At 44.2% G+C, this 16,497-nt stretch overlaps 1 protein-coding gene across 48 annotated transcripts in view; it reads left to right on the forward strand.

The window, feature by feature from the left end:
• Ank3 (ankyrin 3) overlaps positions 1–16,497 on the forward strand; it is a 642,120-nt gene that overhangs the window by 589,381 nt on the left and 36,242 nt on the right. For 24 of the 48 annotated variants that reach the window (XM_031347661.1, XM_031347659.1, XM_031347665.1 and 21 more), the window contains 8 exons: positions 5,351–5,562; positions 7,414–7,621; positions 8,924–9,020; positions 9,755–9,983; positions 10,593–10,718; positions 11,609–11,731; positions 12,065–12,196; positions 13,631–13,712. In XM_031347661.1, coding sequence (XP_031203521.1) covers positions 5,351–5,562; positions 7,414–7,621; positions 8,924–9,020; positions 9,755–9,983; positions 10,593–10,718; positions 11,609–11,731; positions 12,065–12,196; positions 13,631–13,712 — 1,209 coding nt within the window. The remainder of the gene's footprint in view (positions 1–5,350; positions 5,563–7,413; positions 7,622–8,923; positions 9,021–9,754; positions 9,984–10,592; positions 10,719–11,608; positions 11,732–12,064; positions 12,197–13,630; positions 13,713–16,497) is intronic. The other 24 variants (XM_031347699.1, XM_031347675.1, XM_031347677.1 and 21 more) reach the window with 5 other exon arrangements.

Here is a 16,497-nt window from a genome sequence, read left to right on the forward strand (position 1 = left end):
CCCCCCCCCCGAAAGATGTTGGCATTGTCAGACTTATTGGTGGTTCTCTGGTCATCTGACTCATCTATCGGATTCTTCATATCTGCAATATGACACTTTGAGCAGGGCTCTGTGTTCTCCTGAGTTCTTCAATCCCTTAGGCCACTCCCCAAACAATAATTTGAATTATAAACACATGGATATAACAGACCTCCCTGAGGATTAGCAGCTGGGAACACCGAGACCTCTTAATTTTTAAAAGTCTTTTTAAATATTTTTGTTTTGCGAATGAGGGCATGTCTGTGGAGGTCAGAGGACAACTTTGAGAAGTGGGTTCTGTCTTTACCAGATGGGTTCTATGGACTGTAACTTGAGACACTGAGCTTGGACCCACCTCCTAAGCCATCACTGACCCTCACCCGGAACTCTTTATAAAACTTCTTAAAGGGGCACACAGCAGCTACTACCTCCTTGTCCCTGAAGTTGAAGGCTTCCTTCTAGACTGGCAATTGTTTACACTTCTCGAGTTGTTGATCAAGTTCCGGTTTCCTGGTTACCACTTAAGCAACTGCCTTATGCCAGCTCTTCAGTGCCAGACATTGCTTAGCTTAATGTGATTTCACAATGGTTAGCTTATCTTTTGTGAAGAGAAAACCAAACATTAGGGCACACCAACTACAGGGCTAAAAGCATGGAGAGGAGCTGCCCTGGGTCAGTCGACGTGCCTGTAAGTCATAGCCCTGTGGAAGCTGAACCTAAGGAGTTCATTTTTATTCCCACCTTTAGGCTTCTCCCACACCTGGGTCTTCAGGACCCTGTTTTCTTTTTAATATGATATTTTAATTAAATCTTCGAGAAACCATGCAGTTGTTCCCTCCAGTTCCTCCTAGATCCGCCCTCCCTTCCCCTTCCAACTTCATACCTAACAACTCACTGAGCAGTTAGCTGTTTCCAGACATTGAGCTACCTCACTTGACTGTCCTCAGCTCCCTCTTAAGAACAGTCCAAAGCAAAATGTAGTTTTATTCATCATAATCATATTATATATAATATATTTACTATTGTTACACATAAAGTAGACTATAAATACTCTTTAAGTATTCTGTTTTTTATGTTTTAGTTTTTAAAATGAATTTGTTTATATATATGTATAAAGACATCACCTCTGTCTTCAGACACACCAGAAGAGCGCATCGGATCCCGTGACAGATGGTTATGAGCCACCATGGGGTTGCTAGGAGCCCAGAAGAGGGCATTAGATACCATGGAGCTGGAGTTCTAGGTAGTTGTGAACCCAGGTCCTCTGCAGGAGCAGCACATGCTCTTGACCAAAGCCATCTCTCCAGCCTCCTGCCTCCCTCCATACATTCTGTGTGGCACAGTCTTAAGTTCTCCTCCTCCCGCCCTCTCTCTTTTTACCCGCATTACACGACTAGGCAACCACATGATCGTGTAAAAATGCGGTCAGTCCGTTTGCTAAAGGTTAATGTCATTCCATAGAATGATGCATCAGACTTCCTTACTTTTTACCCTCTTGCTGCTGAGGAGGACCTTGAGCTGAGAGTTCCACCATGTAAGGTGTGGCTGACGTTGGCTCCTCCTGCCTCCCCATGCTCACTCCTGGGAACCCATCCTTTACCTTCTTCTGCAATGTCTTAGCATTTAGCAGCCTTCTTCTTCTAACCCACTATATCGCTAATGTTTTGTTTTGGTTTGTTTTTTGCATCTCTTGACTTTTTGATTCTCGAGGGAAGCATGGCACATATTTTAAACACACAAACATGATATAAACTTGTTACGAGGGAACGTGGCAGGATCTTGTTTCTACACTCTTCTGCTGTGGCCTGGAAATCAGAGTACCCAAGGCTGTGTATGTGATCCTGTTGAAAGATGGTGCCTAGGGGCCCAGAATATTTCCACTTGTCTGCAACTGTTCATGACAGTTCATGAAAGAACCAAATCAGGTGTTTCTCTAAGCTGAGACTTATCTGCACTCTCTGTTAATGTGTATGTTGATGGTCAGTTGTCATGCAGATTTTAACAGGGCCAGAAGATCTGCTAAAAGCTTTAAAATAAGGGTAGTACAATACAGGGTCCCAAGGCCTACCAAACCCTTGCAGTGTCAGAAGCTGTGGGACACTAAGCTTCTGGAACCTTCTTTGAACATGGATTAAAAGCCAGCCTCTTGTTCTGTATGGTGCCTCACACTTATAATCTCATCATGTGGAAGGCAGATGATGAAAGATCAGGAGTTCCAGACCATTCTTGCCTATATAGCAAGTTTGAGACCAGCCTGGACTAGATGAGATCCTGTCTCAAGAGGACAAATGGTGGTACATTCCTTTAATCCCCCAATCCCTCAGCACGTGGGAGGCGGAGACAGACCGATCTCTGTGAGTTCAAAGCCAGCTTGGTCTGTATAGTGAGTTCGAGGACAGCCAGGGCTATGCAGAGAGATCCTGTCTCAAAAATAAGAAAACAAACAAAAACAAAAAAAGACAAATAAACCTAGAAGAAGAAAGAAGCAAAGATGAGCTTTTCTTTATGCACGTGCTTGCTATATCTGAATGATACATGCATGCATTCAATGTAGATGGCTTTAATGCCTTTCACGAGGATGCAATAGAAATGTAACCAGGTTGCATAAAACAGCAGATAACCCATTAGATCCCAGGATGTGATACAGCAGTTTCTACATTAAATCCTTACCAATGTGTGCACATGTACCCAACACATATGAATGCGCGCGCGCACACACACACACACACACACACACACAGGCACACGTGTGTGTGCACACGCAGGTTATGGGCTGTAAATGTATATTATTGCCACTCTCCCAAAACATCCCTACCTCCCCAGCGGGTCCAGGGTGCCCTTGAACACTCTCAGAAGGCACAAGTTCTTCATGAACAGCTTGAGCACCTTTGTGGGACAACCCGAAGGCAAACTGGTGACTGAGGCAAAAGATCCCCATGGTGACAATGTGACATAGCTATTGGCACTGATGATCTGGACTTTCTTCAGTGACTCCTGCTGCTTCTGCTGCACTCCACCCCGACTCCCCACTCCTTCTATTAGAGTAATTTTCACCCAAGTGATAACCTTAATTCCTGCGCATGCCCAATAACTAAGGGATATATATGGCAGGCCTTCAGTAAACACTTAGTAGGTAAATGAACCCAGAGCTTCCTGTCTACCTGCAGGACTATTTAGCATGTGGCTAAGTGGCAGGTCCTGTTGGTGGGCATGTGGCTGAGTGGCAGGTCCTGTTGGTGGGCATGTGGCTGAGTGGCAGGTCCTGTTGGTGGGCATATAGCTATCCTCACATCTTTCAAGCAATGAAGCTTTGCATGAGCTTCTTAAAAAAAAAAAAAAAAAAACTATAAGAAAATAGGCCTTCTAGGTCCGAGTTGACTCTATCTTTCCCCTGTGGGTTTCTGCCATCAGGGTCTCAGGTTTATCAGCAAATACCTTTACCTGCTTGAGCCATCTCCCAGGAATCAATAACATTCTCAAAAGATCCTTGCCAATTAAACACCTCCCTGTGAAAACACACATTTTTTAATATTGTTCTGATTCTTCAAAGTAGGGCCTTTTGGGTCAACAAGATGACTCAGTGGTTAAAGCTACTTGTCGCTAAGCCTGATGACCGGAGTTCCATTCCCCAGGACCCACATGGTGGAAAGAGAGAACCAACTCCCTCAAGTTGTTCTCTGAGCTTCCCAGGTGTTCACACACACACACACACACACACACACACACACACATAAATAAATAAATGAATGTAATTAAAAACACTCCCCCATCCAACAAGACTTTTTTTAGATTTAAGTTTGTTTTGTTTTGGTGTGTGTGTTTGGGGGCCGGGGAGGGGAAGGTGGGAGCTCACAGAGGCCAGACGAGCATGTCTGTCTTCCAGACTCAGAATTACAGGTAGTTGTGAGTTGCCCAACGTGAGTGTTAGGAACTGCACTGGAACCCTCTGGAAGAGTAGAAAACATCTTTAACCTCTGAGCCATCTCTCCAGCCCGACCCAGACTTTCACTAAGGCTTCTGGGTTTCCAATCTTGGATAGCAAGGTTTGCTCTAGCCCAAAGCTATGAGTGAAGTCCACTGCTGCCCACCAAGATCCCAGTGTTCAAAGACATTTGTTCCTCCAAGTAGAATTTATTAGCTTTACAATATCTTTGCGAAATTTGGTATTTTAGGATTTCTACAGTTTTCTCTACATTAGAAAAAATATATATTACATAATCTATATATTTATATTAATATAATAAATATATTTATAGATACAAATATTTGTATATTATACATGTAATATATACTTATATATTCCATAGCTATTAAAGAGAAAGACATCTGATTAGATTAGGTGTTGAACAAGGCACAAAAGACAAATATTGTGTGATCTCATGTGAATGGGAAGAAATAAAGTTGGCCTCATCCATATTGAGGATGGAATGATGGAGAGTAGGGAGAGGTAGCAGAGTAGAGGAGAGGTAGGGAGAGTAGGGGAGAGGTGGGAGAGTAGAGGAGAGGTGGAGAGAGTAGGGGAGAGGTAGAGAGAGTAGGGGAGAGGTGGGGAGGGCAGGGGAGAGGTGGAGAGAGTAGGGGAGAGGTGGGGAAGGCAGGGGAGAGGTGGAGAGAGTAGGGGAGGGGTGGGGAGAGTCAGAAGAGAATGAGCATTGATACAAAGTTATAATAGACAGGACCAAAGCTTTCTGCTGTGACAGCACACAGTGAAGTGGGTGACTGCAGACGACATGGTATACTGTACAGTTCAAAAAGCTACATATGAGCTGAAATGTCTCATGGTACTTCATAAGTATGTTCAATTTGCATGTTTAATTTTATTTTTTTTAACATGTATTTATTGTATGTATGTGAGTACACTGTCGCTGTCTTCAGACACACCAGAAGAGGGCAGATGGTTGAGAACCACCATGTGGTTGTTGGGAATTGAACTCAGGACCTCTGGAAGAGCAGTCAGTGCTCTTATCCACTGAGCCATCTCTTCAACCCCCAATTTGCATGTTTTAGAGTATCAATTCAAATTTTAAAAATTACTTTCCAGGGCTAGGGGTATGGCTCAGCTGTCAAAGTGCTTGACAGGTATACATGAAGTCCAGGGTTCAGTCCCCAGCACCCCATAAAACTAGACATGGTGGCACAGGCCTGTAATCTTTGAACTTGGGAGGTGGCATTGGAGAATCAGAAGTTCAACTTTATCCTTAGCTATAAATCAAGTCTGAAGCCAGCGTGGACTACATGAGACCCTATGTCAGTGAACCCCAGTAGGTATCAGGGTGCTCTGTGCAAAGGTACACACACACACTCATGGCTTCTCAACCCTTCTGTCTTCTAGAACTTGACAGCCCAGAAGAGTTGGGCACAAAGCGCATCTGCAGAATCATCACAAAGGATTTCCCCCAGTATTTCGCAGTGGTTTCCCGGATTAAGCAGGAAAGCAACCAGATTGGTCCCGAAGGTGGAATTCTGAGCAGCACCACCGTCCCCCTGGTCCAGGCGTCTTTCCCAGAGGGAGCCTTAACCAAGAGGATCCGCGTGGGTCTCCAGGTACTGATCACACAGCACATGCAGACGGCCCGCGGGCAGCACATCGTTTTCTGGGAACATCGCAGTGATTCATCCTCAGTGATCTCGATGATTAGGCTGTTTGGGGCGGGGGAAGCTGTTAACTCATCTCAAATGGAGAGCGTTACGTGTAAACTCAGCTTCCTGACCGATCAAACGGAGTTCTATGTTTTAACAATTTTCTGTGTAAAAGTCTCAGTTGGGGCTGGGGAAGTGGCTCGTTTGGCAAACACCTTCTGAGTAAGCATGAGAATTGTGAGTTTGATCCCCCGCTCCCATTTTTAGAAAAGCCAGTTGTGGTGGTGGCATGCCCGGGTATGGGAGAAGAGAGGACACAGGAGCTCAGGCAGTCTTGACAAACGGACAGCTCCAGATTCCACGAAAGACCTTCTCTCAGAAACAGAGAGCTCTCGAGGAAGACTCTTGGACCTCTAGCCTCTGCACACAAGTACACATGAGCACACACATGAATAGTCTCTGTGGGTTTTCTTTTAGAGGATGCCCCTTCTCATCATGGGCCCTTGGTCTTTGTGTATAGGGCAGCATACTGGAGTTTGGTCTATAACATGTCGCTTCTGCCCGGAAACTTGAAAGCATTCACAATCGGGCTTAAGTACTTCGTAAATGCTGGGCTTTGTCCAAACCAGTTGGAACTTTGAGTTTAGCGAGTGGACTGGAAATCTTGGGAAAAATGACCTTATATTCACTCATTTCAGTTCATTTAGCCTTTGATGATTTTTTTTTTCCTTTATGGGATAGGATAAACTGAAAGCGATGAAATGATCATTTTACTGTTAATATCGTGATTAAAATATAGTAACTGAAAGTTGATCTGAACATCAGCTTTTCTTTGTGAGGCCGGAATGTCATTTCAAGGGATTGGGGTTGGGGGACATTGTAGGCGATTGGTAAAACACTCTGAAATGCAAAACCCTGTGTATCAGTGAGGTTCCCTTCACCTGACTCCTCTGTGAGCCACTCTACCAGACTCCAAAGACACTAAATGGAGTTGGTTGGGCCTGGTGGACTAGAATCCATACCTTCTGGATTCTGTATTGGTCCTTACCTCTGAGAGTCTCACTTTTATTTATTTATTTTTGTACAAGGAGATTTTGTGAGTATTAGTGATGGATCCTGCACAAGGTTAGCATGTACCAAGGTGTCCTAGTTAGGGTTTTATGGCTTTGAAGAAACACCATGACCAAGGCAACTCTTATAAGGACAACACTTAATGGGAGCCAGCTTACAGGTTTGAAGGTTCAATCCATTATCATCAAGGTGGGAACATGGCAGCATCCAGGCAAGCATGGTACAGGAGGATCTGAGAGTTCTACATCTTCATCTGAAGACTGCTAGGAGAATACTGGCTTCCAGGCAGCTAGGATGAGGTTCTTAAAGCCCACACCCACAGTGACACACCTACTCCAACAAGGCCACACCCACTCCAACAAGGCTACACCCACTCCAACAAGGCTACACCTCCAAATAGTGCCACTCTCTGGGCCAAGCATATACAAACCATGACAGAAGGTCTCTCTACTTTCCTTCTCTCTGCTCTGGGGTTTGGTTCCCTCTCCTTTGAGCAAGCTAGTACGATCCTTTCTCCTGAGGAAACCGTTCCCAAACTCCCCTGTATTTTCACTTCCCTGCCTTTCTATAACAGTGAGAAAAATGGGTAAAGACAGACACAGATTTTCCTGTCACGTGTCCTCCCAACCTCTCTCAATTAAACACTACGTCTTCTGATTAAAAAATTAAAATACAACAACAACAACAATAATAATCAATCATGTCTACTTTTATTTAAGGTATTTTTTTCCCTTTTGTCTGTAGGCTCAGCCCGTGCCAGAGGAAACTGTGAAAAAAATCCTTGGAAACAAAGCAACATTCAGCCCAATTGTCACAGTGGAGCCAAGAAGGAGGAAATTCCATAAGCCAATCACCATGACCATTCCAGTGCCCCCGCCCTCAGGAGAAGGCGTGTCCAATGGGTACAAGGGGGATACCACGCCCAACCTGCGGCTCCTCTGCAGCATCACAGGTTCGGTTATTCCGTGGAGTGGATGTTATCCCAGGAAGGATTTACATTAGGAACCTGCCATTAGGCTCCTGGGATATTTGAAGCTCAGTGCTGTTTCCTGATATTACTGTAGTAGCAGCCTATCCCTTTTAGTATCATTGAGGTGTTATCAGACTCAACCGGAGTGCTGAGGGAAATTTCCTTGCAACCATGACAGAGGTGTAATTGGTCCAGCAGCAGCCCTTGGACAAGGGAAACGAATGAGCTTTGGTGGAAGATCCTCCAGGGTCTGAATGGTTGGGAAGGATTGAAGACACCTTTGGTGTCTCCCAGCTGTGCTCACTGGCGCCACCCAATGTGCTAAGTGGGCAGGCCTCAGAACACATATTCTGTGGAGTAAGTGGAATCCAGACCTCACAGCTCAGCACGTAAAGGCCCTTGCGGACTAGTCTGAGAAACCTGAGTTCAATGTCCAGAGCCCACATAGTAGAACAGAGTGCAACAAGTTCTGACCCGCCTACACACACACACACACACACACACACACACACACACACACACACACACACGCACGCACCAGAACATGCATACAACATGCACACAAATGCAAACAGAACTTTAGAATGCAGACCTCCCTGGTTGGTCACTGAGCTCACAGCAAAGATGAATAAAAGTTTTTATCTTACCGGATTTACTCTTTGATGTCCAGTTCCTCCGTCGATCCTGGGAACGTAGTATTGCAGCCAGAGACAAAATGAATGGCTTTTTAAACTTGATAATTCCCTACCCGGGGAGAGAGACAAAGAGAGAGAGAGACAGAGAGAGAGACAGAGAGAGAGCACAATTTGAGAGACTAAAGAGACAGCTGTCACTTATGTTTTCAGATATTCTTGCAGAACACAGGAAGATTTTTTTGTTGTTATCCTTGTTCTTAGAGTGTGTAGGTTTTTTTGCTCTGCACTCTAAGCCTGGCTTTTTCATGTTTCTATTTGTAGTCCAAGCCTAACAATGAATCTGTGCATCTCCTTAGCTTACAGCAATGCACTGTAATAGTGATACACTTAACAAATTACCCCACACCCAAACCATCCCTTGTGATCCCAACAAAGAGAAAGTAATACATGTATCTGTCAATTCCAGTGAACCCCCAGTTGGCAGGCAAGGGTATGGCAGAGTGCAGAGACAGTCTTCTTTACCACACTGCAGAACCGTTAGCACTGTAGCTGGCCAGTTAGCGGCTGCCAGAGGAGCAGCCTGGGGACCGGCAGTTAGTCTGTGGGGAGCCGCTTTATGATAAAGTCACCCTGTCTGTGCTGTTCCCAGGGGGTACCTCGCCGGCTCAGTGGGAAGACATCACAGGAACAACCCCTCTGACGTTCATAAAGGATTGTGTGTCTTTCACAACCAATGTTTCAGCCAGGTATGGAAGCAAAAGTTCCAGGAGTACCATGGAATTCATTTTCTCTCCTTTTGAGAAGTCAAAAAAATGTTGCTTTCAGTATATATATGTGTTTGTGTGAGTGTGTGTGTGTGTGTGTGTGTCTCATTATATATCATATATAGTTATATATACTTATATATCATATGTATTATATCAATATATCATAGATAAATTTTTATATACTTAAAATATTTTCTTATATATTTTATATATAAATTTTTTACATGTTTTATATATAATAGATTTTTTTAATTTATGGGCGAGGATAAAAGATCATTAATGTTTATTTAGAAAAATTATTGAGGAATAAACTGCCTTTTGTTTGATACAGACCAAGTATCTTTGCCATTTAAATGAGCAAGTTTATAATGCTCAATTTCAGCTCCATTAAACTTTGAGCTGGGCCGTGGTGGCACACACCTTTAATCCTAGCACTTGGGAGGCAGAGGCAGGCGGATTTCTGAGTGTGAGGCCAACCTGGTCTACAGAGTGAGTTCCAGGATAGCCAGGGCTATACAGAGAAACCCTGTCTTGAGAATAAACAGGCTAAAAACCACTTGCTCTGCCAGGGGGTTATATCACCAGCCCCTGATAGTCTTCACTGTAAGATCTTTTGAGGTTATTTTTGGACTTTTGTCATTGTTGGGTTGTGTCTTGTTTGGTTTTGTTTGGTTTTCATTTTCACACTTTGTGTGTTGTTTCATTTTTCTCAGATTCTGGCTGGCGGACTGCCATCAGGTGTTAGAAACAGTAGGGCTAGCCTCACAGCTGTACAGAGAGTTGATATGCGTCCCCTACATGGCCAAGTTTGTTGTGTTTGCCAAAACAAATGACCCGGTGGAATCCTCTCTGAGGTGCTTCTGTATGACGGACGACAGGGTGGACAAGACACTGGAGCAGCAGGAGAACTTCGAGGAGGTTGCCAGAAGCAAAGACATTGAGGTAACCTGGGCTACAAGAATGAGCATCTGTCAGTGCATTCCCCAGAGATGGGCTGCTCTGGGGGCTGCAGCAGCACACATTGCACAGAAATATCTTGGACATTCATGTTTTATCTTAAAACTTTGAAATGGGTTCATCCTCAAACTATTTAAAAGCTTTGGATTCACCTCAGCTGATTAGGATAGAACGGTAGTAAATCTAAACTACACTCCATTGTCCTGTGGCTGTCTGAATGTTTTTATTTTTGCGGTCACTTTCCCCATGTGGGACCATAATTTCCCTTTTCCAAACCCAGAGATCACGTAAGTATTGGACAGCCAGAAAGAAAGATCTCAGTCTATGTAGGGAAGTGTTGTCAGGCATTTTCTCTGACATGCTCAAAATTGTTGGAAGAGAACCATAATCCTGCTGCATACGTGTTTGTCATAATAGCTACTAACTATGGCTGTCAGATCCGAAGCACTCAGACATATTTTCATCCAAACAACCCCACAGATGTAACTTTCTCCTGATGATATGTCAGGCTTTTAATGCTATTTGACTTAAAACCCTCAAATTTTTTTCTAGGTCAAGTTAACCTTAAATTGTATGTTTCTTTTACTCTGGAAGGTTCTAGAAGGAAAGCCCATCTACATTGATTGCTATGGAAACCTGGCCCCTCTGACCAAAGCAGGACAGCAGCTTGTTTTTAACTTTTATTCTTTCAAAGAAAACAGACTGCCATTTTCCATCAAGGTAAATCATCTTTAACATAGACTCCTTGAGTTTGCCTTTTAAAAGTCTCAAGAGAATCAACCTTTTAAAAACGATGTGTTTAGTTTGAATTATCCCATCAAATGTGACTTAGAGGACAAGGTCAGGTTCTGTTCTAATTCCAACAGGGTGAATTTTCAAGCTAGTGGAACTTTATCATTGGTAAAGGAACATTCATATGCATATACATACACATACACACTTATTTACATACATATATTTATACATTGTGCATTTATATACACACACATACATATATGTATTGTTTAAACATAAGGAAATGGAACCCAGCCTAGTAGCATATGCCTTTTATCCCAACACTCGGGGAGGCAGAGGCAGATGGTTCTTGGTGAGTTTGATGCCAGCCTGCTCTACATAGCGAGTTCTGAGCCAATCCAAGTCTCTATAGTGAGACCCTGCCTCAAAATGTAGTCAAATATAATAATTGTTTTTAGGGACGTGTTCATAAAATAAAACAACCCAGAGCAGGATGGACCACCTTTAGTTACATTGGATTTCCATTTTCTTCGGAGTTCAGGCTTGCTCAAGTGGCCCCCTTCCCCATCTTTTGCTGTTCTGTGTTTCAAACACTGAAGCTCTGAGAAATTAAATAGTAGGAACACCGAAAATGCACATAGCCTAGAATGGCTTGTCACGTGAGACAGCGACTGGCCATCCTATTGGTTAATCCCAGAATGGCTCGTCATGTGAGACAGCGAGTGGACCATCCTATTGGTTAAACCAGGAGTTGAGCCTGGGTTCATCTCGGGTTACCATCCTTCCCCTCTAGGAGCGCTTAATAAAACAAACCCTTGCACTGCATGAACAAGAACCGGTGTCTGTGTAATCATCAGCTCTCCAAATCCTTTTAGGTTAGAGACACCAGCCAAGAGCCCTGCGGCCGCCTATCTTTCCTAAAGGAGCCGAAGACGACAAAGGGGTTACCCCAAACGGCAGTTTGCAACTTAAATATTACTCTACCAGCGCATAAAAAGGTATCTTTTAAAACTCATTTGTTTCCACTTAGCCCCCCACCCCTGGTCTCGGGGCAGTGGACCCTTGGTATGTAATTAAGGAATGCTTTGTGACACTCCAAAAGCCCCCGAAACTCGAGTCATGTTTAGTCTCTGTGTGTAGTTGACGTCCTGTTGCTATGGTGTCCTGTTCCTGCGAGTCTGTCCGAGGGCCTCCTCTGTGGATTGCTTCCGCTAGTAGTCCGTAGATCTTTATGCTTCCGAATGATTGTCACGCATTAATCTGCCTTGGGTGTATGGACCGCGATGCTGTTTTTATTGGCTTCTCTTGCTTTGCTTTGCTCTCTAAATCAGCTTGCGTTGTGTGCTCCTACTCAGTCCTTCTCATATCCTGACACTGTTTTCCCTGCTGTCCATTATAATATTCCTTGTCTCTGCAATGCATCTTGGGACCAAAAGGAGACAGAGTCAGATCAAGATGATGAGGTAATATGAACACTTCTGCTCTTACTCTATCCAAGGTAGATTAGATATCGGATATGCGTGGAAAAGCTTGCAGCGGGCTCAGGTGTGGGAACAGCCTAGACGATCTTGTGCATCTTAGCCGATCCTGAGGTGGCGGTAGCTTTCTTGAACGCGGCTCGCTCTCCCTCGCCGTGCATGTTGGGGTGCTTCGGCGCATTCTGCAAAAACAATAGCCCGGTGAAAAGACCTAGAGCCGCTCAAGCATTTTTAAACCTGACAGGTCGCCATGCACCAACTTAATATTAAGTATTTCACTACCCACCGCCATCTGGCTAACTGTTACGCTGTCACTTGTAACTCAAGACTTTGGTTATCCTATAAAATTGTGTTGTACAAATCAATTATGTCTTACGTATGTAAAAATATTTCCTAACCAACTGCCAATAGACATTTTGCCAGTCCAGCTAAAGGATTTATCTTGTCCATTTTTTTAAAAAAAAAATTCTTTTTTAAATTATGTGTATATGTGTTTATGTGTGGGTGTGTGGACACGAGTGCAATGCCTGTCGAAGCCAGGAGAGAACATCACATACACACACACACACACACACACACACACACACACGAGATTATAAACTGATTAATTTGGGTACTGGGACCTAAATTCAGGTACTTTGCAAGATCAGTATGCACATTTAACCTCTGGCCCATGTATCCAGTCCTGGCCACTTTTTTTTTTAATACTTTTTTATTTCATGTATGAGTACACTGTAGCTGTCTTCAGACACACCAGAAGAGGGCATCCCATTACAGATGGTTGTGAGCCACCACGTGCTTGCTGGGCATTGAACTCAGGACCTGTGGAAGAGCAGTCAGTCAGTGCTCTTAACCTCTGAGCCAATTCTCCAGCCCCCACTTTTTTTTTTTAATAAGATTACCATTGTTCAGTTTTGCAGGAGTTTTTCCATGTTATCTCCATGTATTCCTGTAAGCTGTTGATAATCAGATTTTTAAAGGCCCATGTGCCAATAACAGCAGCAGCTCAAGTCTCACAACGGCCAACAAGGCAGTCCACCTGTTTTGAGCTTCCTCATCTCTGCTACGTGCCTGTCACCAGCGCCCAGAGTGGCTATCGGAATGATGCTTTCTGTACCTCCTCGTAGTGAGCGTGCTCTGTGATATGTGTGTGTGTGTGTTTAAGATAAAGAACTCGGGGGCTGTGGGAGGGGGCGCTCACCGCTCACCCTCTGTAGTCTGCTGTGTGGGTGTGCCTTTACCTGCGGAGGCGCAGTCACGTGGTTGAGCGTTCAGGGCGGGGTTGGTAGAATCCCAAGGGGAAATAGAGTGCCTAATGCCGGGGCGAGCCATGACCATCCCATCCAGTGACATGTTTCGTGGTGTAAAGGTATCGCAGAGCAGAGCAGATGGAAACAGGTGTCTTCTCTTCTCTTCCAGGCTGAGAAAGCAGAGAGACGGCAGAGCTTCGCATCCCTAGCTTTACGTAAGCGCTACAGCTACTTGACTGAACCCAGCATGAGTGAGTTTCCTGACACGCCCACTAATCTATTTCGATTTATTTATTTATTTATTTATTTATTTATTTATTTATTTATAGAAGAAGAGACATTTTTTCTATACAAGCTAAATTCTGGTGTCATTTGGGAAAAAAAAAAACCGATACCCTACAACCAATTGCCTACAGAGAAATTTCATAAGCCTGTTATGAAATTTAATGCGCTGTGTGTCGTAGGTGTTCTTGAAGTTAGTCACAAACTCTTTTACTTATAACTGGTTTTGTCTTGTATTTTTTTCCCCCTTTGGAAGCCCTGATTTGACTTTGGTGATGGTTTAATATGCTCAGAGGTAAATACCGGTGTTCTTTTGAATGTGCGCTGGAAAGAGAAGGTGTGTCTTCGCTTCTGTATGTTTGCGGTGGCATGGGCAACGGCTAGGTTCCTTTGTCATCTGTTCTCTCACTAGACCTGGATCATGGTATCCTCCTTCCAATGCTTTTCCGTCTGTAAGGCTCATGTTCTCTCTTCTGGGGGTGACACTACTTTATGGCCTTCTGCCTCACCTCCCCTATCCCCTGCCCTCCGTTGAAAACTCTCATTTCTAAGACTGTTGTTGGGCTAGGTTGGGAAAGCTCCTTGGTCCTAGTGCTTGAATTTACTCATAACTGGCTGGCAAAGTAGTTGTAAGTCTGTTTGGTCCCACTGTCTTTCTCTATCTTTTCCTCCCTTGTGGTCACAGTGTACCACCGGTGGTCACCATCTTGAGATGAAAACCCTTTGTCGTTGGTCACTGACTCCGAGCTATTCACACTTAACATTCACAGAGGCTTGGGGATGGAGCCGTAGGAATGCCATAGTTGTTGGCTTCTCCTGTTTTCCTGGGTCCTGTGGGCCAGCATGCGCATGACACAGCAAGAAATGTCTCTACCTCATATCACAGGGCCTCTGACTCTCAAATCCATAAGGGAAGTTTTTGTATTCAGATACAAAACGTGGAATGGAAGAGAAAGGAGAGAAACGTTGATAGGAAGCCTTCCCTCAGCCCTGAGTTCTCTACCCCAGCAGACACAGCTCCATTCTTCCAGAATCAGCTGGTGGAAACATCCTTGTGATAGAGAATAGGGAAGTGGACCTTCCCTGTAGCTAGTTGGTTTTTTTAGTTAAGTCAATTGGGTATAACTCCGAGCTGTAGTTTTTCTTTTGAGACCCTCACAAGATAGTTGTTGGGAGGCCCTAGGGTGGCATTCTTGGCTTTGGACAGGCTTGTTGAGGATACTACATTAGACCAGGGACAGGCAGGTTTCCCTAACTCTGTCTCCAAGGTGTCATTTGTTTAGGACACCTGAAATATAAGCCCCAGGGTGTCCTGAGTGAGTTTTCCTTGCACATCCACAAGTGTTGCTGTCTGGCTTGTGTCTGCTAGGTCTCTTCAATTTGCCTTTGACTTTTGGCAGAAGGAAAGGGTTTTTGGTTTTGGTTTGCTTTTTGTCTGGTTTGTGGCAGGGGACATAGAGAAGTGGAACAGAAGGGTGGGAAAGGACTAAGAGAAAGACCATAACGGAAAGGTCCCAGCCCAGCCTCTGAAGGTGTTAAATTCTAAATGAATTTAAACTTCCCCCCATCCCTCTGCCCCCGGTGTTGTTAGCTGCTGGACCAACTGGAATCCGCCATGCTCAAAGAGGATGTCAGGAAGTGGGTGTCACTAAAACATAAAATGTGCATCCACATGGTCATTTGGTGGCTCCTTTCAAAGTTTTAAACCATAGAGGTGCTTCAAAGGGACTTCTTGTCAGGGCCTGCAGAAATGGCTCCGTGATTACTGCTCTTGCAGAGGACCCGAGTTCAGGTCCCAGCGCTTATATCAGACAGCTCCCCCTAGCCCATCACTCCAGCTCCAGAGTGATCTAGCATCCTCTTCTGGCCTTTACCATACCTGCACTCAGGCCATTGAATCGAAGGAATCGCCAAGCCACGGGGTCTACTGTATGACCTTTCCCATAGGTCAAGCATTAGGGTATTGATAATAATGGTCAGACAGGGTTGTGCCCATGTGAGGTCCCCTTAGCTCTTCCATTTTAGTAAGGGATGAAGGAAGTTCTCATGTCCTCAGCACACCGCACTGTCACAGTAAACTGTTGCTTTTTTTTGGAACAAGACTGTACTCATCTCTGGCGTGGGACATTTGCTAGCCTTTGGCAGGCAATGCAAACCTGTAACCGCGATGGCTTATTTATGAAAGTAGAGAGGGCTAAGCTTGCATGCGTGGTGTCCCGTGTCTGCCCGCCTCATGTGTGGGTTTCTTGTCTGTTGTGGGAAGAATGTTGGTATTATCAGGCCCATTTTTCCTCGAGTTTATGAATGACTAATTACAAATTCATAATGAGCCGAATGAATCTGCTAGAGCAGCACCAGAATTAGTACCTTTGCATTTGGTAAACATGTTACGCTTATGTCTTAGGGCACTGTAGGTACTTGATATATGGGGTCCTCAAAAAACTACTTAGGCTTTTTAGATTTCCCCCAGGGTACCTTTTGAGGGTCAACCATATTATGGGGGGTAAAGATACAAATTATGTCCTCCTTTAGATGAAGCAAACTCCAGATGTAGATTCTTTTGTAGACCTATTTAATAATGTATCACACCGGTTCCTAGAATCTCAAAAGGTACCAAGACTTTACAACTCATGGAAAAAGTGTACTCTTCTTTCCAAATGTTCTTGAGACAGTATTTTCAGACATTATATCTACTGTGCATAATAATATTGCTTTAAACTGTATTACCTTCCTGGCTTGTTTGCCATGATGAAC

Source organism: Mastomys coucha, unplaced genomic scaffold, assembly GCF_008632895.1.
Source record: "Mastomys coucha isolate ucsf_1 unplaced genomic scaffold, UCSF_Mcou_1 pScaffold3, whole genome shotgun sequence".
In the NCBI taxonomy this organism is placed as follows: domain Eukaryota; kingdom Metazoa; phylum Chordata; class Mammalia; order Rodentia; family Muridae; genus Mastomys; species Mastomys coucha.